Source organism: Mauremys reevesii, linkage group 15 (genome assembly GCF_016161935.1).
Source record: "Mauremys reevesii isolate NIE-2019 linkage group 15, ASM1616193v1, whole genome shotgun sequence".
Lineage (NCBI taxonomy): Eukaryota > Metazoa > Chordata > Testudines > Geoemydidae > Mauremys > Mauremys reevesii.
The window spans coordinates 8,267,148-8,293,993 of record NC_052637.1 but is presented as its reverse complement, the minus strand read 5'-3'; the positions used below and the strand labels follow the sequence as shown (position 1 = coordinate 8,293,993).

The following is a 26,846-nucleotide window of genomic DNA, read 5'->3' as shown; positions in this document are numbered from 1 at the left end:
TTACGTCTTCATTTCCCTCCCTGAGAAGAGAATTCTGCTCATCAGTCTCCTGATAGCCTTCTTCATCTCGGTGTTCCTCAGTGTGTAGATTATAGGGTTCAGCATTGGGGTGATTACAGTGTAAAGGACAGAGACCACCTTGTCTATGGGGAATTTCCGGAAGGGTCGAGCATAGATGAATATGAAGGGTATGAATATTAAACACAAAACCATGATCTGCGTTCCGCAGGTGGAGAGAGCCTTGCGCTTCCCTTCCTTGAGGTGTGTCCTTATCTTGACTAAGATGATAGTGTATGAAATGAGCAGGAGGATGAAGATAATTATGGCAAGTACTCCACTTTGGGAGACCATAAGCAACTCAAACAGGTAGGTGTCGGTGCAGGCCAGTTTGACAACTTGTGGGATATCACAATAGAAATTGTCCAGGACATTTGACCCACAGAACGGTAACTGGAGGACCAGTCCAATCTGAATAGCAGAGTGAGCCAGTCCACCCATCCATGTGCCTGCCACTAACCCCACACACACACCCCGGTTCATAAGAGTCAAGTATTGCAATGGTTTATGGATGGCCACGTACCTATCGGCAGCCATCACCACAAGTAAAAAGACCATAGCACCAGCAATGAAGTGGAAGAAGAACATCTGGAGGATGCACTCATTGTATGAGATGGTTTTGTGCTGGGAGAGGAGACCCAACAGCATCTTTGGCACACTGACTGTAGAATCACTAATATCTATGAAAGCTAGGTTGGCCAGCAGGAAGTACATCGGGGTGTGGAGTTGGTGGTTGAAGATCACGGTGGTGATGATGATGAAGTTACCCAGCCAGGTTGTCAGGTAGACTATGGAAAAGATGATGAAGAGGAATCGCTGCAGCTCAGGACTTTGGGTGAGGCCCAAAAGGACAAATTCTGTCACTGTGGCAGTGAGGTTCTTCTGCTCCATTTTGTGTCCTTAAAATATACCTGGAAACGGAAGGAAAAGTAATAATAATTAATAAAATGTTTTTATATTTTTCCACCTTTAAATTACTGATATTAAATCAATGTTAACTCCACCTTAAGAAAGACATTGGTTATGGGTAATTCCTGATTTTCCTAAACACTATCTTCACAGTACCACTGCAGGAGAACCCTGCTTCGGCAGACCCTAAGAGCTACCCCATGGGGGATCTGCATGGGGCGCTTGGGAGTGAAGAGTAGTGGTTTGCTCATCAAAGAGGCACTAGCTAACTCCAGTCTGAATTCCTCTTCCTGCAGCCCTGGTGGTGCAGTGCTCCCAAGGTCCGTAGAGTCTTCTTGAAGCCTAGAGGTTCTGCATTGGGAAGGATAGGAGTTGCAAAGGGTTGCACTTAGGTAGAGATTCTCAGAGTCCAGGAGTTCTCAGCGTGAGGGTCACAAACAAGTGTCAGAAGGTCATTATGACCAGATTGACCTACCTATATGGCTAAAAGGGAGTAAGGTCCCAACTAGATGGGATGGGAGCTGGAATGGAAAAACCTGAGAGCCACCAAATCATGGGATTCAGATGCTGAATGTATGGCCTCAATACCAGAGGTGCTGAGCATATTAACTTTTTCCCTTTATAGTGGCTCATCCACCAAAGAGATTCCATCTTACTGACTGATCTTTTCTGAGGTGAGCAGAAAAGTTGGGTCACTATGTTTCGGTGCCTATGGATTCTGCTGCTGAACTTGAAATGCTGAACCAGCATTTAAAAATTGTGAACACAATGATGTCCATGTATGCACCTACCCAGAGGATGTGGACACCCGATTTTCATTAAAATTTTGGAAAATATCTAGAGCTGCTTGAAAAAGACATTATTTCCAGAAAAATCTTTCAAAGGAAAAACATGATATTTTTGATTCAAACTTTTTTCACAGGGATTTTTTTTAATGTGACAAAATGTTAGTGTTCATTTCATTTCTATTCAAAACCCAATTTTTCTTTAGATCCCTTTCATGCTGATATTTTAATTTTGATTCGGCATTTGAAAAAAAACCAAATTCTAGTTTTCAGTTTTTGGTGTTTGTATTCTCCATATCCTCTCATGCATTTTCTCTCCCATTTTTAGTTTGCCATTTGGAAAAAGGGGGGGGGGAGGAGGAGGAGGGATGAAAAAAGTGTGAGAAGGTGAAAAAATGGCTTTACTTTACTTTTTGCCCACTTGAAAATGTAAAGACTGAAATTTTTGGTTCAAGGTTTCATGAAACAAATATTTGTCTTTGAAATATTCAGATGATTTTTTAAAAAAAATATTAAAACAGATTTTCCCATCCACAATTTGTTGACAGAATTATGTATTTACTTATTTATTCATCTGTTTCTGTAAAATAATGTCAACCAGCTCTAAATGGCAGTAAGATATTGCTTTGAGCAGCGTGGGGGGATGGTTTTGTGAGTAAACCACTAGTCTTGGGCTCAGAGGAGTGAGGTTCGATTTCTGTCCTGCCACAGACAATCTTTGTGCTCATGGATAACTCACATCCCCTCCTGGTGTGGAATTTTCAACAGAGAATAAGGAAGTTAAGTGATCAATTCCACTTCATCTTCCCTTTGATCAGTGCATTCCTAACCTCTCCAGAGTCCTTTGAATATCACAAACTCGGTGCCTTAGTTTCCTTATCTGAAATGGGGGTAATTCTGCAGCTCCCCTGCTTGGCAGGAGGGCTGTGAGGCTCAATCCTCTAATGACCATGAAATACTCAAGGTACAATGGTGATGAGGTGGATAACTTTGGGGGGAAGGCAGTGAAATTGTGGGGAGGAGGCATTGTCCACCAGCATCCTGTAGACCTCAGAGACTCCCTACTCTGATGCAGCTTTTAAGGTTTGGAGATTTACAGGGGACATGTCCAAGGACTGAACTCAAGGTATCTTGATGTAAAAGCATGAGCCAAATTAAGTGACCACAGCTATTAGGTCAGCTGCTGTAGGAGACCCATAAATCTCTGTCCATGCTCATGCCAATCAAATAGAGAGGCACACTGCATTAGCATGGGCTGCACCTTGATCCCTGTTAGACACATAGCTTTTGAACATTTCAGGCACTTTTAGGCTGGGAGTTTCCAAGGAGACTTAGGGAGTTAGGTGCCCAGCTCCTGTTGAAATACTGATAGCTTTGAAATCCCAGACTAATGCTATTAGACAGCTAAAACAGGTAAGCTTTTCTAAAAGCAAGAAGCCCACAATAGGAATCTCACTGTGGTTTTATCTGCATATCCGGACACTTCCCTGGGCTCTTTCTCACTGTCATTCACACCTTCACACTGTCCCAGTGATATCTCTCTCAGATCTGAGCAGCTTACAGCCGTGCCATGGGAGAAACCTAGTCTGAGAGAGTTAGGCACAGGAAGAACTCAGATGACTCTGTGAGTGTTAAATGTTATCTCCCCAACCAGGTCATTCTTTCTTTATCAGTGGGGTCTCTGAGCATCTGTCCTCCTTATAATAACAGTACCTATCCCTAGTATCACATTGCAGGTTTTATGAATCAAGAGTCAATACCTTACATGACCTGCCGTGTCTGTGATCTCAGAGCCAGCTGCCTCCAAACGATCGAGAATGACCCGGGAAGTCAAACCTCAGAGCTGATCATTGTGGTCCTGAGCAGCAGGGGAAGAAGACCTCATCCCAAGGAGGACAGCCCCAGAAATCTTTCCCTTATATGCTTATTTATCCCAACTAAGGCTGATACTGGGAGCAAAGAGTGTCTGAAATACCCTTGAGCTTTGGTAGGCACAACCAAGAAAGTTGCTGCTTTGGAGATTTGGGGATTCGTTCACAAGAGGAGTCATTACTAACTTCATGGCATTTTTTCAGTCTCTGTATGTGTTTATTCTAGCCATGCAAACTTTAGAGGCTTTGAAAATTTCTTCCTGTGCTGAGAGGCTACTTGGGACACAGTGGAAGAACTGGATATTTGACTGGCCTCCGAAGCTGAGGAAATCCCATGACTGCTGGGTTTCTCGGTTCCATGTCAATTCTGGATAGGGAATGATCTCAACGATTAGAGCAGCGGGTAATTGTATTTCTGGATCCCTCATGGGCCCCTTTGACATATATTGTCCAAGAGCTTTACTGAAGAACTGGTAACATTTGGTGAGATATGATTCAAAAAGATCAAAGTTCAAAGTTTGTCTGCTTTCGGGCTCAGCAGCCAATATACAATCAGAGACCTGAAATGTCAATACTGAGGCTCAGCAGCCACCCATGAAAGCTCATGCTCCAAAACGTCTGTTAGTCTATAAGGTGCCACAGGAGTCTTTGTTGCTTTTTCAGTAACAACAGTGATGGGAGCCTTTTTAGTGCTTAGAATAGAATAGAATAGAATAGAATAGAATAGAATAGAAACCTAACCTGTTGGATTCTGACCATGCCAAGTCATTACATGTAGAGTTGGGTGAATAATGCACTTTTTTGGTTCACTGGCTGTTTACAAATTTGAAATTAATGTTCAGTTTCAGGTCAAACAGAAAATAACATTTAAAAAAAACATTTTGGTGATTGAAAAGTCCAAGAAGTTTTGACCTCGAAACAAACTGACACATTGGTAATGTCAAAGCAAAGTGTTTCATTCTGTATCAACCTGAGAAATTTTGTTTAGACTTTCAGGCATTTTGCCAAAAGCAAATGAAATATTTCCAAAACCACAGAAGACAAACAGCATGGTGGTAGTGGTAGGGTGCTCCCTCATAAGCCTTACCCAGTGGCAGCATGGCAATCATAAAAAATGTAAGACACCTGGATTCATTCCCCCTCAATGCCCATCTAATGAGAATAAAGGAATTGAATGAGGGTCTCCCCCATTATAGGAAAACACCCTGACACTGGACTATGGGATAGTCTGGGCTGAGTACTTCTCTGTCTCGCCTATTGAAGCTGTTCAATATTTATTTTTATAAATAATTAAACTTCCAATAGAGCAGGAACATGACCTTGTGTCTCCCCCATCTCAGGTGACCACATCACCAACCAAGCAGTAGAACAATACTCACTATCACCCAGGCGAAGACTAGATATTGCCATTCATATTGGCAATTCACAGTCATTCATGATGACAGTGGATAGTCACTGGGCAAGGGAAAAAGAGTGAGGTGTCCTTATAGCACTCTGCCCAACTTTAACACTGGGCATCCTCTTATCCTTCAACCTCTCCCTTCCGTGAGCCCTGTACAACCACATCCTTTTCAGACGCTGCTTTCAGTGATCCCTGTGCAACCCTGTACCCATCACATGCTGCTCTCAAGGATGCCAGGGCAGCCCCACCCTCATCACTCTCTGTCCCTACTCACCTCTGTTGAATACCATTAGGGAGACCAGATGTCCTGATTTTATAGGGACGGTCCCGATTTTGGGGTCTTTTTCTTATATAGGCTCCTATTACCTCCCCACCCCAGTCCCGATTTTTCACATTCGCTATCTGGTCACCCTAAATACCAGTTCCTTATTTTTTTTAATATTCCCATAGACTTCATCCATTATATCTAGGTGTAACTGATCTGAAATTCACTGATTTTTTTTAAAGATATTACTGTCAGAACTAGCTTGTCACTATTTTCTCAGAGTAGTGTTGGTTCAGGAGATCTTAATAGGCAGTGCTTAATTTGTAATGAAAGAGGTGCCGGGACTCAAGCAATTTTTTTACATTCATAACTGATACAGCAATCCCAGAGGTGCCGGGGCTATGAATTGACAAGCATAGAGTGCTGGGGCTCAGCCCTGGCAAGCCCTGGCACAAATTAACCACTGATTACAGGACTCTAGATAGCTAGAATTCACTTTTGGATCTGAAAACCGAATTCTGATACACAGGGAGTGAAGATCTGTTCAGGAAGTACAGTGTGGATGTATCACAGTGTGGAGCTGGTGGTCAGTGATCACGATTGTGATGATGATGAAATTTCCCATCCAAGTGCTCACATAGACTATGAAAAAAAACCATAAAGAGGAATCACTGCAGCTCAGGACTTTGGGTGAGGCCCCAGAGAACATATTCTGTCACTGGGATGGTGAGGGTCTTCTCTATTTATTAGCTTCAAAGTGTGCCTGCAGAGGGCAGAGTGATGATAATAATTATGATATAATCCCGGTGCATTACTGATATTAAATTAATATTAAATTCCACCTTTAAAAATATATGTTTGGGAATTACCTTTATTTGCTAAATTCCACACGGTGTTCTCAGCCCCAATGGTGCATAACTCTTCTTCAGTGAAATTTATGAGCTCCACCAGTGATTGTCTCCAGTTCTGGGGTCCTTGGGAGTGGACTACTCACCCAAACACGCCCTCAGCCAACCATTGTCACCATTAACCGTCCTGCAGCCCTGATGGTAAAGACCTCCCATGGTCCACAGATTCCTGATGGGAACCTAGAATATCAGGGTTGGGAAGAATGTGGATGTGGAGAGAGAATGCTTAGGTGGTGATTCTCAGAGCCCAAGGCTTCCCAACATAGAGGTCAGAGATGCTAAATGGAAGGGAGATCCCACCTAGATTCCCACTAGATTGGAGGGGAGATGGAATGCAAAATTTAAGAACTACCAATTTTGAGGCTTCAGATGCCCAATTCATGGCCTGGTTATCAGAGGTACTGAACACCTGTAACCTACTTTAACACAGTGATGGCCTTTGACCCCTTTGGCATTTTCTCGGGGCTACAAAAAGAGAAGGAATTTAGTCTGATTGACTTCAGCAGGAATAGCATGTGCTCAATATCTCTGAAAAATCAGGTTGCTGTATTTCGGTGCCAATGGATTGCGGTGCTGAACTTTAAACATTAGCATTGGAAAACACATAAAGGTTTCCAGGCATGCATCTAAAGTGAAATATTCAAAGCTGCCTTGAATTATGGATGCTGAACTCCCATTAGCATTTTTGAAAATCTCTAAAGCTGATGGAAAGAGTCATTTTTTAAAACAAAACACACCAATAAAATAGTTGTTTTGTTTTTGTTTTAAAAATGGTTTATTTTCTAAAGCAAAGAAAATGAAACTTTGGATTTCACTGCTATTCAAATCCAAGTTTTCATTTCAATTTTAACCATTTTTTTTCAAATATCAAAGTTCTAATTGCAATTTTCACTTTGTTTCCTTTTTCTGGGAAGCAACACAAAATCTTTTTCAATTTTAATAATACTTACCTCTTTATAGAGCTTTTCCTCCATCTCAAAGCACCTTACAGCAGAGGACACTATCATCATCCCAGTTTTACAGATGAGAAAACTGAAGGAGAAAGAGGAGAAGTGAGTTGTCCAATTAACTGGCAGACAACTTGCAGAGCCAGGACTAGAAGACAGCTTTTCTGAGTTCCACCCCAGTGCACTCTTTGCTTGGCTATGCCACTTTCAATCTCCCCATGACCCGGTTTTCTCCCTCTTTTTTTCTTTTACCTCATTTTCTCCAAAGGTAAAAATGAAAGGAAAATAAAAAATCTGAGAAAGTGGTATGTGGCAGGGAATGGGGAAACACTTTTGCTTACTTTTCTTACACTTGAAAAAGTAAGAAATGAAATGTCCAGTTCAAAGTTTCTGGTATAAAAAATGGAATAAGAGATTTTCCTCCCCAGCATTTGGGTTTTGAGAAAACCTCAATTTCGGCAGGATATTTTGTTTCCTGCAAAGCACGTTAACCAGCATGAAAAATCTCATCCTTAAAGGACAGTGCTCTGTTACTATGGGGAGAGAGGGAGGATGGCTTTGTGGGTAAATCACTGGCTTCTGGGGATTTGGGTTCAATTTGTACCCCGCTATGGACAATTTCTGGGACCCTCCATAAGTCACATCCACTCTTGGTCTTGGATTTTCAGAGTAGAATAAGGCAGGTGGGTGCAGAGAATCTCACTCAGGTTTCATCTACAGATAGGGGCACTTCGCTGGGCTTTTTCCAGTTTTCACTTCTTGGCTCCAGTCTGCTCCAGAGTTAACATCTTACAGATCAGAGCAGCATAGCGCTGCTGTCTAAGGAAAAGCCTTGTCAGACACGGCTGCTACTCTGAAACAAATATCTTTGATATTTTTAGACATAAATGCTCTGTGGGCTGTTCTCCTCCTAACTCACTTAGACTCCTCTAAGAACCCAAGCCAATATTAGAAAAACTGCCCACCTACCTTTTATACCCAGCAGTAGTATAAATCCCATGACTCCTGGGTTCTCTTCCTCACTGTGAGATATAAATATGATCAAAGGGTTAGAACTGTAGAAAATTAGTCTGGATTTCGTGGGTTTAAGCCAGTTCCAGAAAGTGAGTTGATGGGGAGATGAAAATACTGATGACTTTTCAATGATCTCTGACTGAATGGTCAAATTCAAATTTGGTCTCATTTTGGACTCAGCAGCCAATCAGGGTTCCCAAATTTCAACATTTCAGCTGAAAAGGAACATGGTAATTTATTGTGAGGGACCTAGTATAAAACATCTCAATTGGAATATTCTATTTCCTAATTTTACTGAATAGATCAGTGTCAACTCTGATAACATCCTTATTTGCGCTTTGAATATAATAGAATAGACCCACCTCTGCTAGTTTATAATAGAACAGAATAGACATAAATGTACTAGTTTAGAACAGAATAAGATAGACTAGAAAAGATTTCTAACCTGGAAGGTTGTGGGCAGGCCAATTCCAGTAAAGGTCCCTTCACTTTAGAATTGTTTTGCAACAGAATCTAAATTGGTTGATGTCTTGGGCTTTACACCAGCTATACTGTTCTCCAAGGTTCTCTATTTATTTATCTATGTAGGTGCTAACTATATGGTCTTCATCACTACAGCAGATAAACATGGAATTTTGAAAGCACCTAACAGGCTCAATGGGTAGTGATCAATGGCTACAGGCCAGTCAGCCTCACCTCAGTCCCTGGAAAAATCATGGAGGGAGCTGTATAAGTAGGGGCATTACCAGCAGATCGAGGGATGTGATCATTCTCCTCTATTCAACATTGGTGATGCCTCATCTGAAGTACTGTGTCCAGTTTTGGGCCCCACACTACAAGAAGGATGTGGAAAAATTGGAAAAAATCCAGCGGAGGACAACAAAAATGATTAGGGGGCTGGAGCACATGACTTATGAGGAGAGGCTGAGGGAAATGGGATTATTTGATCTGCAGAAGAGAAGAGTGAGGGAGGACTTGATAGCTGCTTTCAACTACCTGTTCTCAGTGCTAGCAGATGACAGAACAAGGAGTGATGGACTCAAGTTGCAGTGGGGGAGGTTTAGGTTGGATATTAGGAAAAAACTTTTTCATTAAGAGGGTGGTGAAGCACTGAAATGGGTTACCTAGGGAGGTGGTGGAATCTCCTTCCTTGGAGGTTTTTAAGGTCAGGCTTGACAAAGCCCTGGCTGGGATGATTTAGTGGGGGATTGGTCCTGCTTTGAGCAGGGGGTTGGACTAGATGACCTCCTGAGGTCCCTTCCACCCCTGATATTCTATGATTCTATGATTCTAAGATTTTAGGAGCACAAGTCCCACTGAAAATCACTGATACACCTGGATTGCAGATCGTTTGACTAAGAAGAGGCCTTTCTTTGCTTAATAAATTTTCACAGTCAAACAACAATTTAACTCCTTAAAAGTTATAAATATAAGAACTACCATACTAGGTCAGACCAATGGTCGATCTAGCCCAGTATCCTGTTCTTCAGTAGTGGCAAATCCCAGATGCCCCAAAGGAAATGAACAGGACATGGCAATTATCAAGTGGTCCATTCCCTGTTGTCCACTCCCAGCATCTTGCAGTCCGTAGCTTAGAGACACCCAGAGCATGAGGTTGCATCCCTGACCATCTTAGCTAATAGCCATTGATGGACATATCCTCTATGAATGTATCGAATTCTTTTTAACCTAGTTATAGACAAAATATTTCACAAAAATTTTCAACATTTGCATTTCAAAGGTTTCAAAAATAACGTATTCTTTTAAAAATAAATATTTGTGACATATTTGACTAAAATGATTAGGTTTTGATTTTTCAGGTTTTTTTCTTTTGTTGGTTTTTTACTACTGCCCCCTTTTAATCTTTTTGTATTTTCTCCCCTTTTTCTAATGAGAAATGAAAGAGAGGAAGAGAAAAAGGCGAAGAATAGTAAACCCAAAGAGTGAATTAATTATATTTTGATTTTATGCTTTTTATTTTTATGCTCCAAAAATTCTCAAAAACGTATTAGAATATTTTCACTTTATTTTCTAATTTCAGTAAAAAGCCACCTTATTTTAAAATCCTCATGCCAGTAAAGAAATATTTATGATACATAATGTTTTCAACATATTTAAAAATGTTTTTGTCCCCTTCACACCCTGTCTCAGTGCTCCTTTGTAGCCCCGTCCTCCTCATTCTCTGCCCCCACTCAGCTCTGCTGAAAACCATTCCTTTATTATTTTTTTTACATTCCTGTTGTCTTCATTCATTATATACAGGTGTACTTGATTTGAAATTCATTAACAGTGTTTTTTTTAAGATGTTACTGCCAGAAGTAGCTGCTAGCTATTGTCTTAGAGCCACATTGGTTAGGAGATCTTACAGGAGTCTAAATAGTCATAATTCATTTTGGATCTGAAAAGCCAATTTTGATACACATGGAGGATCCATCTTTTCAGGAAAGAGAGACCCTTTTTAACTACTTTTCACTTCAGAACTTTCTTTAGTACATCAAATCTGAAAATATAGAACTGCTTGGGAAAGGAAAAAAAGCCAAATTTTCTTGGAAAAGTTAACACATCTATTTTTATTTGTTTTCCTCATATTGTAAAAATCTCATAACTGCTTCTTTCTTTCTTTCTTTCTTTCTTTCTTTCTTTCTTTCTTAGAAAAAAGGAGGAAATGTAGAAAAATTTAAATCTAAATATATTTAGGAAAGAAAGTTGCTTTTTTCCTTGAAAATAAAAATCTAGAAAATATATGAAAACATTTTATAATATTATTTCTAGATTGCCAGTGAAAAGGACACTATAACAAATCCAGGAAAAAATGTTTCCCTCCTCTATTTATAACTGCACTTTTATATCATGATTAGCAGAAAAGGAGACCAAAGACTAATTTAGTTTAACCTGTGAAGTCATAGACAGAAATAGAAATCTTATATAACAAAATTGAAACCAATGAATTCTTAGAATAATATTTCAGAGTTATTAAAGCACTCTGATTGATATGAAGTCACATGATCAATGTTGATAAATGGTATGTATGTAAAAGGAAGAAAAGAATAAGCCATAAAGCAAAAGATTGTGCCTATTCACCTGCTGGAATATTTTATAGTAATTTCCTCACCACAATCAGTACATTAGTTCTGATACACAATTTACTGAACAGATCTTTTTTTGGAGAAGGAACTGATTTTCATGAGTTCCTCATTAGTTGAAATCATTCTTAGAGGGATTTCAGCCAGCAATTCTCAGTGTCAAAAGCCCAACAGGTGGAAGCCAATTAGGAAGGATGCCCCCATTTCCTCCCGCTGGGAACTGACCCATTTACCCTCATGGAGCTATGTCTTATTTATACCCACTGCTTTTTTTACTTACATGGAGGTTCTTGCCCTCAGTCTATAATGTGTTTGTGAGCACAGATTCTCTTGAGTGTGCAGTATTTGATCTCTTTTTACTCCACAAACTTTTCACGTGCCACATATATCTGCTGTCTGATACAGTGCACAAATTAGATTTTTAACACAAATGTAAGATTGGAAGATCAATTATGTCTCTCTTTCCCTCCCCGAGAAGAGCATTCTCCTCATCAGTCTCCTGATGGCCTTCTTCATCTCAGCATTTCTCAATGTGTAGATCATCAAGTTCAGCATCGGGGTGATTACAGTGTAAATGACGGATATTACCTTGTCCAGCCTGAACTGCCTGAAAGGCCGAGCATAAATGAAGATGCTGGGAATGAATTGTAAACACACCACAGTAATCTGGGTTCCACAAGTGGACAGAGCCTTGCGCTTCCCTTCCATGACATGTGTCCTGATCTTGACTAAGATGACAGTGTAGGAAATCAGCAGAATGATGAATATTATTATGAGTAGCACTCCAGCATTGAAGACCATCTGCCATTCAACCAAGTGAGTGTCGGTGCAGGCCAGTTTGATGACTTGCGGGATATCACAGTAGAAATTGTCCAGGACATTTGGACCACAGAACGGCAACTGGAGGAGCAGTCCAAGCTGAACAGCAGAGTGAACCAATCCACCCAGCCATGCATTTAACACTAACACCACACACACACCCCGGTTCATGATAGTCATGTATCTCAGTGGTTTATAGATGGCCACGTACCTATCGGCAGCCATCACCACAAGTAAAAAGACCATAGCGCCTCCAATTAAGTGGAAGAAGAACATCTGGAGGATGCACTCATTGAATGAGATGGTTTTACTCTGGGTGAGGAGACCTGAGAGCAATTTTGGAGCATTTACTGATGATTCACTGACATCCAAGAAAGCCAAGTTGGCCAGCAGGAAGTACATGGGGGTGTGGAGCTGGCGGTCGGTGATCACGGTGGTGATGATGGTGAAGTTTCCCAGCCAAGTGTTCACGTAGATGATGAAGAAAATCACAAAGAGGAATCGCTGCAGCTTAGGATTCGGAGTGAGACCCAAGAGGACAAATTCTGTTACTGGGGTGGTGAGATTCTTCTCCATTTATTACTTGCAAAATGTGCCTGCAGAAGAAACAATGATGATAATGATTATGATATAATCCCACTGCATTACTGATATCAAATGAATATTAACTCCATCTTAACAAAAAAAACACTTGCTTGGTAATTCCCTTTGTTTACTAAATTCCACTCTCCCCTCAGGCCCGTTTTTGAGTAACTCTGTTTCAGCAGAACTTGTGAGCTCCACCAGTGGTCATCGCCAGTCCTGGGGTCCTTGGGAGTGAAGAGGAGCAGTCTACACATTGAGACAAGCCCTCTGCTAACCAGTGTCTCCATTCATCTTCCTGCAGCCCTTATGGGGCTCACCTCTGATGGTCCACAGATTCCTGATGCGTCCTAGGGGTTCAGTGTAGGGAAGATTGTGGATCACAAGGAAGGGAGTCTCAGATGCTAAATGGGAGAGAGCTAGATCCTCACTAGATAGTCCCAAAAAACCACATCAATGAAATATTTGGTTTTTTGAAAAAAAATGTGATTAAATAAGCAAAGAAATTGTATTTCTCTGATATTGAAATCCAAGTTTTCATTTCAATTTTAAACATGTTTTTTTTTCCAAATTTCAAATTCTGCATGGAATTTTCATTTTGATTCCTTTTTTGGGAAACAAATAATATTTTTCAATTTTAATAATTCTTACCTCTTTTAAGTGTTTTTTATATGTAGATCTCAAAGCACTTTACAAAGGAGGTCACTTTCATTATCCCTGGTTTAGAATTGGGAAATGAGGCCCAGACAGGGGAAGTCTCTGTTTGCTGTTCTCCTCACTCACTTTTGCTCCTCTAAAAATAAAAGTTTATATCCAAAGATCCACCCACCCACCTCCTCCCCCTGCAATTACAATGCCTATCACTAATAGAATGTTGCAGATTTTCTGCAATAAGAGTCATTACCTCACAAAACTACTGTGCCTGTGATCTCAGAGCTGGCTGCCTCCTTATGATTGAGGATGGCGTGGGGAAGTCACATCTTAGAGATGTTCATTGCCCTTCTGACTGGCAGGTGAAGTGGCCCTAGTTCCAGAAATGACACGTTCTCAGAAATCCTTCCCATGTATAATATCTGAACAGGTGCTGAGAGGAAAAACTCTCTGAAATCCCCCTGAGCTTTACTGGGTCTGATCAAGAAGTCGGTTCCCCAGAGCTTTGAGGTTCCCGTCACAAGGGGAATCATTAACAAGTTCACAGCATGCTTCATTTGGTTCGTGTTTGTTTTTAGCCACCCACACTCAACAGGCTGGGAACGTTTGCAGTGTTGACTGGTGCTGACACAAAGGGGGATATCCAGGACACAGAGGATGAACTGGGTATTCATCTGGCCTCAGAAACACTGTAAATCCCAGGACTCCTGGGTGCTCTTCCTGGCACTGAGAGATCAGTCTGATCAAGTGGTTATCGCTGAACATAGGAGTCGGGACTTGTTGGGCTTATGCAGTTTGAGGAGGGGAGTGAGGTGTAGTGGTTGGAACAAGCAGGCACAGTCGTGCCAAGTTGCTCACATCCATTTTAACATATTTGAGCCAAGAGCATAGCTCAATATTCTGATATTCTTTTGGTGAGCTCTGACTTAAAGGTCAAAGTTCAATTTTGGTCTCATTTTACATTCCACATCCAATGTACAATCAGAGTCCACAAATTTCTACATTCCATCTCAACAGGAAGATGGGAACGTATGGTGTCAGTGAGGGGCCTGGGATAAGCATCTCCATTAGTATGATTTTCTCCCTGATTTTGCCAGCCAGGTCAGGAGCAACAGTGATGGGATAGCTACCAGGGGTCTGTACACCTTGTTGCGTGTGTAGGCTGAGCTGTTCACCCAACGGCAGAGAGCAGTGCACTGAACTGACACCTGGATGTACGTAGGCAGCAGCAGGGTGGGGTCAGTGAATTAGGGGAAGATTTTTAAAGACGTTTACGCACCAAGTAAGATTTTCAAAAGCCCAGGGTGACTAAAACCCATTGATTACAAAGGGGTTAGGGCGGCTTGATTCTTTTGAAAATGCCACTAGCCCCCTAAATACCTTTAAAAATCTTACTTTTAGTCCTAGAATAGAATAGAATACACCCATCTGTACAACAATAGAATAAAGTAGACCCAGCTGTACTAGTTTAGAATACAATATTATAGAATAGAGAAGAATTCTGCTCCATTGGGTTGGGGGCAGATCAATTCCAGCAAACATCCCTTCATTTAGAATTGCTCACCATTTTGCCCAGCACAACCCAAGTCTTTTGACTTCATAGGCAAGGAAGTTGCCATGAATTCCTACATAATCCAGTGCCGGAAGCCCAAGTTTTAGCAGAATGTTAACAATGACAGATCCATTATTTAAGGGAAAGGACATCTCAAAGAGACTTATTTCCCCATGGTTGGCTGAGTTTTTGAAGGTCTCACACTCAACTCAACAGCATTTCTCTGTCTGTCTGTAACGCAAAAACTATGGAATGCCACATCTGATCAATTCCAAAACTTCAGGGAATGTTTTAGGCATCCCCTGATGATTTTAGGGGAAATCAGAAAACCAAAAGGGGAAAAATGTGGGACACATAGAGCTCCAGCCATCTGATTAGCACTGCCATAGCGACAACCACCTCTGCAATTCTCCATAGATCATACATGGTGCTATTAAAGCCTTTCATCATGACAATACTCCATCGCATCTCTGCCCATCTTCCCACTATAGTTTAACATCCTGACACCTGGCATGACTTGCTAGCAAAACAGAAAGAAAACAAATAACTAGGGGGAGTGCTAAGAGGCAATGTGGGGATGGGGTTGTGCACATGGAGGGAATGGGGGAGAAAAAGGGGGATGCTAGAATGGAGGAAGGAGGATGGCGGGGGAAAAACACCTGTTGGAGGAGGATTGGGGGAAACAAGAAGCCAGTAGGGGAAATGAAGGCATGCAAGGAGCCCCTATTGTATGCAATGAGGTAGGCCTAGAGAAGTGATGAAATGTGCGACCCCCCTATTACAGTGAATTACTACCCATATATCTAGAAGACAAGAGCGCATTTATGGGAAAATGGGGGAAAGAGTCTAAAACCAGCTATCACTTGGAACAATGGGAAAACCTGTGGAGGAAGGCTAAAAACACATCTATATCTGAGATATAGCAGCCTTCCTGCATTTATGCTGGGAAAGCCCTAAGATATTAGGACAGCAAGAAGCCAATATTTTGGAGGAAAATAAATATATTTTTCAAGATTACTAAAGTTAGGTCACTTATGGAACCCATAGTCGCAGCCTAAACTTGGTACTGATCCAAGGAAGGACTCATTGATAACTCAATTATTGCTAGTAGCCAGATCCGTGATAGCTCATGTTTGGAGGAGAGATGCACCAACATTAGTGAAATGGAGAAATAAACTATGGGTAATCCCTCCAATGGAGTAAATGGCAGAGATTCCCTAGATCAGTGTCAAATAGTATAGATAATGAATCATTTCCAAGTTTGGAACTGGAACCTAATGAGCATAAACATCCTGATAAGAGGTTGACCTCTCTACTCCTAATCAAGATTCCCCTGTTTATGCATCCAAGGATTGCTTTACACAGTGTTACACCAGGAATTCATGTTCAGCTAATTATCCACCATGACCCCCAAATCTTTCTCAGAGTCACTGCTTCGCAGGATAGAGTCCCCCATCGTGTCAGTGTGGCTGTGACTGGTTGCCTGGATGGACCACACTGAGAATGCCACGCTCGGGGCAGACTGCAAGAAGTAGTACCCCAAAACTGGTGATTTATCCTATAATTAAAGTCACCAAACCAGTATCAAAAGAGCTTCTATAGTACTCTACTGGTTAACAGGAAGCCAAAGACAATCCCCTTTAAGCATTCCAGTCGTTGGCTCCTATCTAGGCAAACAGACCTAATATAGTGAGAGGTTATTGAAAACCCTGTGCACCACATTTAAGGTTCTACCAATCCCAAAGGATCAGAAACTTACCCTCAGGTCAATATATATTTCAGATCTTACCCAAATATCATGCCGTCAGCCAATCCTTAGTAAACTAATTAAAATTTATAAAGAAAAGAAGAGAGTTATAACTGGCCCAAGGTTTCACTTTTTTAGCTGAAATGTGCTGCCAAGTGTTTTCAGCACAGCATGTGACTGAGGATCCTTCTCTGTTGAGCACACACTGACCCACCACCTTGGAGCAGCCATTTATTGCTACTCATAGAACTAACCAACAGCCAGCCAAACAGGCTGGGCTGTCCCCTAATAGTCTGACTCAGTTGCCATAGCAACACAAGATTCTATTACCATGACAGCCAAATACACAACACAAATAATGTAAGGCGATTAAGATATGAAAGGGAATTAGCATCTACAAGCTAATTTGGTTACAATGTAAAACGTCTAATGGGATATAGATAAACACACACAAATACACTTAGCATCTACCCTTGATTTCTATTACTACAAATGAATGGGTTAATGACCGCTTGTCTAGTATATCTGTTTGAAATTCACGCACAAGTGAATTATCCTGATACGACTGTAATGCCTCTTGTTAAATTGTTATGCGTCATACACAGGTTGGCTGGTCTGCCAGTGTCACTAATAAAAATGTTAAATAGCACAGGACCAAGAACCGATCCCTGCAGAATCCTACTAGAAACACACCCATTCGATGATGATTATCTTGGCTGAGAGAATGAAGTTCTGGAAGTGGAAGATACGCATATGTCGACATATTGTTTTCAGTAGGCACTAGATGTTCTCCCATAGAAATCAGTGGTAAATCTCACAGTGATTGTAACAGCAGCATGATTGTTCTTAAGCTGATCAGAAAATTTAAACCACGGAAACATAAAAAGAGCCCACTAAACTAAAGGCCAGATGCTGAATGGACAGCAGGCACTTAAATGAGTAGCCTCACTGCAGCCAGTAAGTTTAATCAAGGGAGAAAGGCCCAGACCTCCAAACATATTTACATGCCTACCTCTCATTGAAATCACTGGGAGTTGGATGCCTCGGTACTTTTGAGGATCTGGGCCTTACTGCTTCTAAATATGGGTACGAGTTCCAGGCTCTAGCCCTAAATCTTCACATTCTGGAAACAGAGAGACTGTATGTCCCTTCATAATTAGATCTTTATTTAAATAGGTGATGCATTCAGATTTTCATTACCCATCTTTGCAAGGGAGAGAAACTCAGTAATCGCTGTCCTGGGACCTCCCTGTTAAATGCTGAGAGCGCACCCAAAACTATGAGTCATTGTAACAGGGTGCTGGCTAGGAGAAACAAGCCAGGCCCCTGTTCGCCCTGTTCCAGAGGAAGAGGGGTATTAGTTGGGCTGGTTGAGGGGCCACACCATAATTACTAGAGTGGATCCACCTGCAGGGGCTGGGTAACCAGCCTGCCCTATAAAGCTGGCTAAGAGACAGGAAAGGGAGGCGTGTGGGCTCTAGATCCCTGCTGGCTGGGAAGGTAGTAGTCTCCCAGAGTGTTGGTCTCTGTAGATATCTGTAAATAATAGGTGGTGGGAACAGACACAAACAATAAAAGGACACAGGTGCTGCACTTCAGTTGGTCTCGGACTCCATTTGTGGAAGGGCTGAGGGAAGGCACCACTACAGTCATATACCACCAAAATCCCCATTGAAGGTAAGTGGATTTTTGCTTCAGTGTAATGTACAGAATGGGGCCCAAAATATTTTCATTTCATGGCCAGATCAAAAAAGACATGTGTTTTCATAAGCTCCAGTCACTAAATTCACGGCCTCTTCAAATGCAGAGAATGCGCCCTGTTCTTCTTTTATTGACACACTACATTGACACACTACAAAGTACAACTACATTGACTTTAGTGGAGTTACTCTTGATTCACAGCAGAGCACAGAGAGACCTCCCTCTGGCCCAGCCTAAGACTAAGTTCCCTTTGTGGATCTAGTCCACAGTGACCACGACCTGACACAGGTGTCACATTGTTGACCATTTTGCAGCAGTTACCATGGCATCTGATATACTGCAAAAACCAGATCCTCAGCTGGTGTAAATCAATGTAGCTCCATGGAAGTCATTTGGGGCTTGACCCACGAAGGGACTTGGGTACTGCAACGTCTAACTTTTAGGCACTTTGTCCCTGATTTATCAAGGTATTTAGGTACCTAGGCCTTGATTCAGCAAGGGATTTAGGTGTTGTGATGATCAGAGTCACAAGTACTAACTTTTAGGTGCCTTGAAAATCACTGGGATTCACAAAGCCTTAGTTCGGTGCTCAGGCTTCCCGTACAATGAATGCAGGGAGACAGATGCCTGAGAATGAGATTCACAAAGCCAGCATGCTGCATGGCTCCTTGCCTAAGCTAGCCAATGGGAGGTGCCAAGCAGAAGGGGAGTGTTAAGCCCCACCCCTTTCAGGGAGTTCTGCACCTACCTCAGCTGTGAGCCCTCGTCTGGAGTATGGCACCCAAGGTGTTTCTTGCAAGCGGTGGGGAAGAATTTCCTCCTTCATTGCTTTTAGCCCAGTGATCCGTGTGCTCACCTAGGAGACCATGGGTTCAAATCCCCAATCTGCCTGAGGGACAGAACTGGGCTGAACAGGGCTCTGCCATGTCCCATGTAAGGCTCTAACCACTGGCCTATGGGATGTTCTCATGTGGGACCCCCTCAATCTCTCCCACTGGTGTATTCCCACTTTGAATAAATAATTAAAGCATCATGGGGGTGGGAGATCCAAGGTCTTCTGCATTCAGGGTAAGGGCACTAAGCACCATGATATACAGTCATTCTCGTGCAGTCTCTCTCTTCCCCCCTCCCCACCCACCCATATGATTCTGTCTATTCCTCCAAAGCTGAATGGCTTCAACAGGAGAGATTAAGGGAGCTCTAGATCTGAATACCTCATAGCTCAGTGGTTCAGTCCCTCATCTGAGAGGTAGAATTTCTGTTCAGCTTCCTTCTCACCCCCAGGGTACATGGGGCTAGAACTAAAGGTGTCCTAAGCACTAGGCTAAAGGTTATAAGGAAGGCCCTGCCCCTCCCCTGCTTTTTTTATGTGGATTTATGAATACATCCTACCAGATCAGGCCCTGCAAGCAAGGTAGGCAGAGGAACACCCACCTTCTCCCAGCCTGGGAATTTGCACTGGGGCTCAAGCGGATGATAGGTGTCCAGATCCCCAATTGATGCTGAAGCGCTAATTCCCAGAGGCAGAAACATAGACACCTAGGGAACATTTACACTGAGAATTTAGGCACTGGGTGAGTTTAGGGACCTAAAGGATTCAGCCGCTGAGCAGGGGTTTTATGACTACCAGGGGGTGGGTCTGGGAGGCCTCCCCTTCAGTCAAGTGGTTAGTGTAGCAAGCCAGGCTGTTGACAAATCCAGTTCAGTTTCCCCCTTCTGCCTGAAAAAAAACTGCTGCACGATAGACTCATTCTCACTCCCTTTGTTGCTCGGTGTATATTTAATTATTTCATACAAAGTGGAACAGCTTCTACAGGAGAGATTGAGAGACATTCAGCCTATGATATCGCATAGCCCAGAGTTAGGGCACTCACCTAGGAGGCTAGAAATCCAAGTCCAAATACCAACCGCACCTCACACAGGGAGGGGAACTGAACTCAGGTTTCCTACATCCCAAGTGAGTGCTTCAACCCATGAGATAAAAGCGATAAGGGAGGCCTCACCTGCCCCCACTCCCATCATTTTGTGTCTGTTTAGGTGTGCTCTGAGACCACCTACCAGATCAATCCCCACAGGATAGGCAGGTGGTGCCACGCCTGCTCCGAGGACCCCATTGGGGCTTAGAGATCAGATAGGCACCCAGGCACTTAGACCAAGGTGGCTGTGCACCTGCTGACTGGCAGAAATTAAAGAGCCTTGGGGACTTGGATGTTGGAAAGTCAGGCACCTAGGGATTTTAAAGGCCTAGAGGGTTAAGCGACAGGAGTTTTGTGGAGCTCAGTGGCGCTGAAATGTTGGATTTAGGCACCTAAAGTAGCAGTTAGATGCCTAAATCCTCTTGTAGCTCACACTAATTTCAGCTCCCCCAGGTTTGGAGATGGCTCTTACCTATTCTACAGATATAGGAATGTAAAAACATACACAAAGATTTGAAGTCTTTGGAAATACTTTATTGTTTTTAACATGCTATATTGTCACTTGACAGAGAAATTGCCATGCAGCATCAGCCCTGTGGTTCTTCTAGTTCAGGCACCCTTCTCCAGGGGTAGCCAGTATCAGCTGCTTCAGAGAAAGGAAAATTATAGGCTAAACTGTGAGGAAAAATTCATCCTAGCCCAGGCAGTCAGTGGTTGGCTCATGTCCTGAAGCACGAAGGTCTCTACAAATGATAAAGACAATTTAGAATTCTGTTAGTCTCTATGTCTGAATGATCTCCTGAGCCACCGACGTGCACAAGTGTGATTAGAGTGTTAACTAGAGAGAGAAGTGATAGTGACAGTCAGAGAGAAAGAGATGGACATACAGATGAGTTGTACTAGTTGTACTAGATGTCCACCCACATGTCTCAAAAACTCATCGGTTTATAGCCTGATAAGAAATAAGAAAAAAACACAATCAAATGGTGTGTCATAATTTTGTAGTTTTTTCTTGTTGCTCCAGTTTTTTGTGCAAATTAAAAAGAATGCTGACATGCTGTGTTCTTTCTCTCTGTCGAAATGCAAGGTTCATTTTGTCAAGGATTTGTGGCCCATAGTCCTTCTCAAAGCTTCTTTAACTTCCTTGTTCCTAAGGCTGTAGATGAAGGGATTCAACATGGGGATGACAAAGGTGTAAAACACAGATACTGCTCTCCTTGGGTACAGAGAAGATAACCAAGTGGGCTGGGCATACATGAAAGCAGTGGTCCCATAAAATAAAGTCACAACCAACATGTGGGAGGTGCAGGTGGAGAAGGCTTTGTGCCTGCCCTCAGCAGAGCGAATCCGGAGGATGGTGGAGATGATGTAGATGTAGGAGATGAGCACAATCAAGGCAGTGCTCGCTATGATGAGGCCACATAAGGTAAACATCACAAGATTATTTATGTACGTGTCACTGCAGGAGAGACTGATCAAGGGAGGGCCATCACAGAAGAAATGATCGATCTCATTATGCCCACAATAGTGCAGCGTAAAGGTGAAGCCTGTTTGCACCATGGCGTTCACACAGCCACAGATATATGACCCTACCACCATCTGAATGCAAACCCACTTGGACATGGTGACAGGATACAGGAGCGGGTTGCAGATGGCAGAGTATCGATCATATGCCATCGCTGCCAGGAGGAACGTTTCGGTGGTGAGGAAGAGAGCTAAGAGGAAGAATTGGGTGGCACATCCGTTATAGGAAATGGCTTTGCTCCCTGATAGGAAGCTTGCCATGGCTTTGGGGGCAATGGTGGAGGTGAAGCAGAGGTCTAAGAGTGACAGGTTCATGAGGAAGAAGTACATGGGGGTGTGAAGGCGGGAATTGACTCTAATGATGAGGACCAGGATGGTGTTTCCCAGCATGGTTACTGTGTAAATCACCAGAAACAAGACAGAGGGGATCATCTGGCATCCTGGACCGTTTCCAAACCCTAGCAGGATGAATTCCATGACTGCTGTGCGGTTCCACTCTCTCACTGGCGCCATGGCTGTTGGAAAAGGCATGAGATAAGGATTAAAGAAGAGGCAAATGAAGAAGATGCAATGACAGGCTTCATGAAAAGAGGGAGGATGTCATGTGGAATAGACCCTGGTCTGAGACTCAGCAGATCAATGTTCATTTTCCAGCTCTGCCACAGACTCCCTGTGAGGCCTTGGCCCAGTCACTTGGGCTGGGATTTCCAAAGCAGCGAAAGGGAATTGGGCACTCAACTCCATTAAATTTCAATAGCATTTAGTCACCTAGGACCAGATTTTTGAAGGTATTTCTGTGCCTAGTAGAATTTTTAAAAGCACCAAGGCACCAAAATCTCATTGATTTCAATGAGTGTTGGACATCTAGATGCTTTTGCAAAATCTCACTAGGCTCCTAGATTCCTAGATTCCAAGACCAGAAGGGGCCATTCTGATCAATACCTTTAATCCTAAATGCCCAAAATCCGTAAATTGATCCTAAATATCATTAAAAATCAGGGGTCTAACCATTAAGCTCTTGTGAAAACTCTCAGCTTTAATATTTCTGCTCCTTAGTTCCCAGTCCTGAAAATGAAGATAACATTATTTCCAGAACTGAGAGGGTGTTGTGATAATAAAATCATTAATATTTTGGAATTGTTCAAATGCTACCATGGCAAGGCATAAAAAAGGTACCTTGTGAGTGATTTTCTAAATGAGACACCCAACTCCCCATTGAATTTTTATAATATTTGCATCCTTAATTCACAGTTCTTTTGAAAATTTTATCATAGATTTGATGGCAAAGCTGCCTTTGACTTGACTGTAAGCAGATAAGCCCCTTGTAATCCAAGTTAAACAAATTCCTCATAAAATTTGAGTTGTTCTTTTGGAAGGCATCTTTTCCAGACTAGCAGCTAAATAAACACACTATTCCTTACAGCTGTAATACAAAGCACATCTCTTCAGCCAAGTTGGACAATTGCAGGCTCTATCCATTCATGTGTGATCCCATTGATTTATAAAAAGGTGGGAGAATGAGACTTTGACATCAATAATATCATACAAGAAGATGGGATGACCTTGAAAACTGGAGTAATAGAAATGGGGATGAAATTTAATAGCATAAAGTGCAAAGTCATGCATTTAGGGACTAACAACAGGATTTTTGCTATAAACTGTGGACATAGTTGGAAGTGACAGATTAGGAGAAAGACCTGGGTGTACTTGTAAGTCACAGGATAACTATGACCCATCAATATTATGTGGCCAGTGATGAGCTGCCAAAATATTAACAACAGGTTGCCTCCTCACCCCACGAAGGGGTTGTGGCCGCCCTACCCACCCGCCAGGCCTCCTACCCAATCCAATCCCCCACGTTCTTCGATGCCCCCCTGGGACCCCTGCCCCATCCACCCCCCTTCCCTGACCCCTGTCTACCCCCTGCCACCTCATCCAACCCCTGCTCCTTCCTGACTGCCTCCCCAGGACCATTGCCCCCATTCAATTCCCCTGTTCCCTGCCCTCTGACTGCCCACCCCATCCACCCCCCCACGACTCCCCAAACTTCCCTGCCCTCTTTCAACACCCCCTCCCTGTTCTCTTACAGTGCTGCCTGGAACCACTCCGCCGGGACCAGCACCAGATTATTGAAGTTGGGATTTTCAGTGGTATGCATCTCCTATTGAACTGACTGAGCTAGCAATTTTCCGACTCTTCTGAGTACTGCAGGTTAATTTTTGGAGGGAAATCTTTCAATGGTCTTCTTGAATTCTCTCATTTCTCCATTTCAGCACTATCCTAAGCCCCCCACAGCCCAACCTGCCCCTCCACTCCTGAAAGAGGTTAGTTGTGTTCATGCATCCACTGTTGTGAGAGCAGTAGATAGGTCACCTCAAATGGCTCTCTCTGAATCAGGAGGTTAATTACCTTTGTATATTGCATGGTAGAGACGAACTGTCCACTTTTGCTGTGCACACTTCTAAAAGGACATTGAGAAAATGAAAAGTGTTCAGAGAAGAGATACAGAAATGAGTAGAGGTTTTACAATAAACTAACAAAGGAGATCAATCTATTTAAATTATTCAAGAGATGGTTAAGACATGATTTGATCATGGTCTATAAATGCCTGATGGTAGAAGATATTAGCTTTTTTAGACACAACATCACAATTGGAGCTCATGAACATACAGTTGCCCTCAATTCATGTAGAAACATTGGAGTCGGTGCAGAAAATAACCACAAATTATTTGAGTGGCAGAGAAAATACCTTACAGTGAGAGAATTAAAGAGCTCAATCAGTTTAGCGTCTCAAAACAGAGATCAGTAGATGATCATAGAAGCATTGAAATGTAAGGCTGGAAGGGACCTCAAAAGGTCATTTAGTCCATTCCCCTGCACAAAGAAAGGCCCAAGTATATGTAGACCATCCCTGAGAAGTATTTGCCTAACCTGTTCTTCAAAAAACCTCCAATGACAGAGATTCCACAACCTCCCTTCAATGCCTATTCCAGTGCTTAACTAGCCTTATAGTTGTAAGTTTTTCCTAATATCTAAGCTAAATCTCCCTTGCTGCAAATTAAGCTCATTACTTCTTTTCCTGTCCTCAATGGACATGGACAACAATTGTTCTCCGACTTCTTTATAATAACCATCTTCAAATATATTAAGGGCTATCAGGTCCCCCCCTCAGGCTTCTTTTCTCAAAACTAAACATGCTGTGTCTTACATACAACATTCTTGTCAATACACCCCAGAATGATATTAGCCCTTTTCACAGCTGTATCTCATTGTTGGCTCATATTCAATTTGTGATACACTATACCCCCAGATCCTTTTCAGCAGTACTACCATCTAGCCATTTGCTTCCCATTTTGTAATTGTGTGGTTGACTTTTTCCTCTGAAGTATAGTACTTTGTACTTTTCTTTACTGAATAATACCAAACCCAGGACAGACATCTTCAGGATCCCACTAGATATGTTCCTCCATTTTGACAGCAAACCACCAATTGCTACTCTTTGAGGACAGTCCTCCAGTATTGTACCCAACTTATAGAAATTTCATCTAGACCACATTTCCCTACTTTGCTTATGACAATGGAACATTCAAGAAATATAATTTCTACAGTTTTGGCCCTAACCACTAGGTCAATGATCCTGTCAAAGAAGGAAATGAGTTTGAATTGGCATGATTTGTTCTTCACAAATCCATGTTGGTTATAACTTATTACCCTGTTATCCTCCAGCAGCTTACACATTGATTGTTTAATAATTTGTTCCAGTAGCTTTCCAGGTACCAAAGTTCCGACTGATCTAAAATTCCCTGGGTCCTATTTCGTCTTTTTTTTTTTTAAAGACAGGAACTATGTGTGCCCTTCTGCAGTCCTCTGGGACCTCACCCATCCTCCATGAGTTCTCAAAGATAATCGCTAATAGTTCTAAGATTGCTTCATTTAGTTCCTTAAGTACCCCAGGATGAATTTCATCAGGCCTGTTGTGTTGAATACATTTAACTTATCTAAATATTCTTTGACCTGTTCTTTCCTTATTTTGGCTTGTGTTCCTTCCCCCTTGCAGTTATTATGAATTGTGTTAAACATCTGGTCACCATTAAGCTTTTTAGTGAAGATTGAAGCAAAATAGCCGTTAAATACCTCAGCCTTCTTAATATTATCAGTTATTGGCTCTCCTTTCCTATTAAGTAGAGGACCTACACTTTCCTTTGTCCTTCTCTTACTCCTAACATAGTATTAAAGGACCTCTTCTTAGTGCCTTTAATGTCCCTTGCTAGATGTAACTCATTTTGTGCCTTAGCCTTTCGGATTTTGTCCCTCATGTTTGTGCTGTCCTTTTGTACTCATCCTTAGCAATCTGTTTCCACTTTTTTATTTATTCCTTTTTCATTTTCACAACATTAAAAAGCTCCTGATGGAGCCATATTGGCCTCTGACTATTCTTCCTATCTTTCTTCCACATCAGGATAGTTTGCTCTAGCACCTTTAAGATTGTATCTTTGAGAAACTGCCAGCTCCCATGAACTCCTTTTTCCCTTACATTTTCTTCTCATGGGACCTTACCTACCCATTCTCTGAGTTTTGAAGTACATTGCCCTTATTCTGCTGCTCTCGCTCCTTCCTTTCCTTTAAATTATTAAATTTATCATTTATCACTTTCACTCAAATTACCTTCAGCCTTCAGATTCTCAACCAATTCCTTCTTGTTAGTCCTAATCAAGTCTGAAATGACCTTTCCTCTGGTTACTTCCTCCACCTTCTGAAACAAAAGTGGTCCCCCAAACATTCCAAGAACATGTTGACTATTTTGTGTTTTGTCATTTACTTTTCCAAAGGATGTCTTGGTAGTTAAAGTCCCCCATTATTATCAGGTCTTACGTTTTGGATATTTTTGTTATTTGTTCTAGAGCGTCCACATCCATCTCCTCTTCCTGATTTCATGATCTATAGCAGACCCCTACCATGACATCACGCCTGTATTTTCACCCTTTTATCTTCACCCAGGGACTTTCAACTGATCTGCCTCTCACCTCCTTCTGGACCTCAGAACAAATCTATGCATCTACAAATCTGTGTGGTCTCCTTAAGGTATAAAATTATTTAATTTAGGTCTGATTTT

The 26,846-nt window shown here is 42.1% G+C and overlaps 3 protein-coding genes across 8 annotated transcripts; all 3 read right to left on the bottom strand.

Moving 5' to 3' along the window:
• LOC120383402 (olfactory receptor 4D2-like) lies at positions 1 to 8,160 on the bottom strand. Of its 2 annotated transcripts, XM_039501503.1 has the most exons (4): positions 8,114 to 8,160; positions 7,148 to 7,229; positions 6,284 to 6,377; positions 1 to 968 (listed from the first exon to the last, which is right to left on the bottom strand). In XM_039501503.1, exon 4 carries the CDS (start codon positions 946 to 948, stop codon positions 1 to 3), a length of 948 nt encoding a protein of 315 aa, XP_039357437.1. In that variant the 5' UTR covers positions 949 to 968; positions 6,284 to 6,377; positions 7,148 to 7,229; positions 8,114 to 8,160. The 2 variants fall into 2 exon arrangements, with proteins under 2 accessions (XP_039357437.1, XP_039357438.1); XM_039501504.1 differs by lacking the exons at positions 6,284 to 6,377; positions 7,148 to 7,229; positions 8,114 to 8,160 and adding an exon at positions 3,512 to 3,687.
• A 3,065-nt stretch (positions 8,161 to 11,225) lies between these two features.
• Positions 11,226 to 16,863, bottom strand: LOC120383408 (olfactory receptor 4D1-like). 5 transcript variants are annotated; one of them, XM_039501512.1, is made up of 3 exons: positions 16,605 to 16,863; positions 13,547 to 13,666; positions 11,226 to 12,656 (listed from the first exon to the last, which is right to left on the bottom strand). In XM_039501512.1, exon 3 carries the CDS (start codon positions 12,634 to 12,636, stop codon positions 11,692 to 11,694), a length of 945 nt encoding a protein of 314 aa, XP_039357446.1. In that variant the 5' UTR covers positions 12,637 to 12,656; positions 13,547 to 13,666; positions 16,605 to 16,863; the 3' UTR covers positions 11,226 to 11,691. The 5 variants fall into 5 exon arrangements, with proteins under 5 accessions (XP_039357446.1, XP_039357445.1, XP_039357447.1 ...); XM_039501511.1 differs by having other exon boundaries at positions 16,635 to 16,863; XM_039501513.1 differs by lacking the exon at positions 13,547 to 13,666.
• A 4,435-nt stretch (positions 16,864 to 21,298) lies between these two features.
• LOC120383532 (olfactory receptor 12-like) lies at positions 21,299 to 24,182 on the bottom strand. The gene is made up of 2 exons (XM_039501697.1): positions 24,143 to 24,182; positions 21,299 to 22,248 (listed from the first exon to the last, which is right to left on the bottom strand). The coding sequence occupies exon 2, from the start codon at positions 22,244 to 22,246 to the stop codon at positions 21,299 to 21,301; it is 948 nt and encodes a 315-aa protein (XP_039357631.1). The 5' UTR covers positions 22,247 to 22,248; positions 24,143 to 24,182.
• Between the last annotated feature and the right edge of the window lie 2,664 nt (positions 24,183 to 26,846).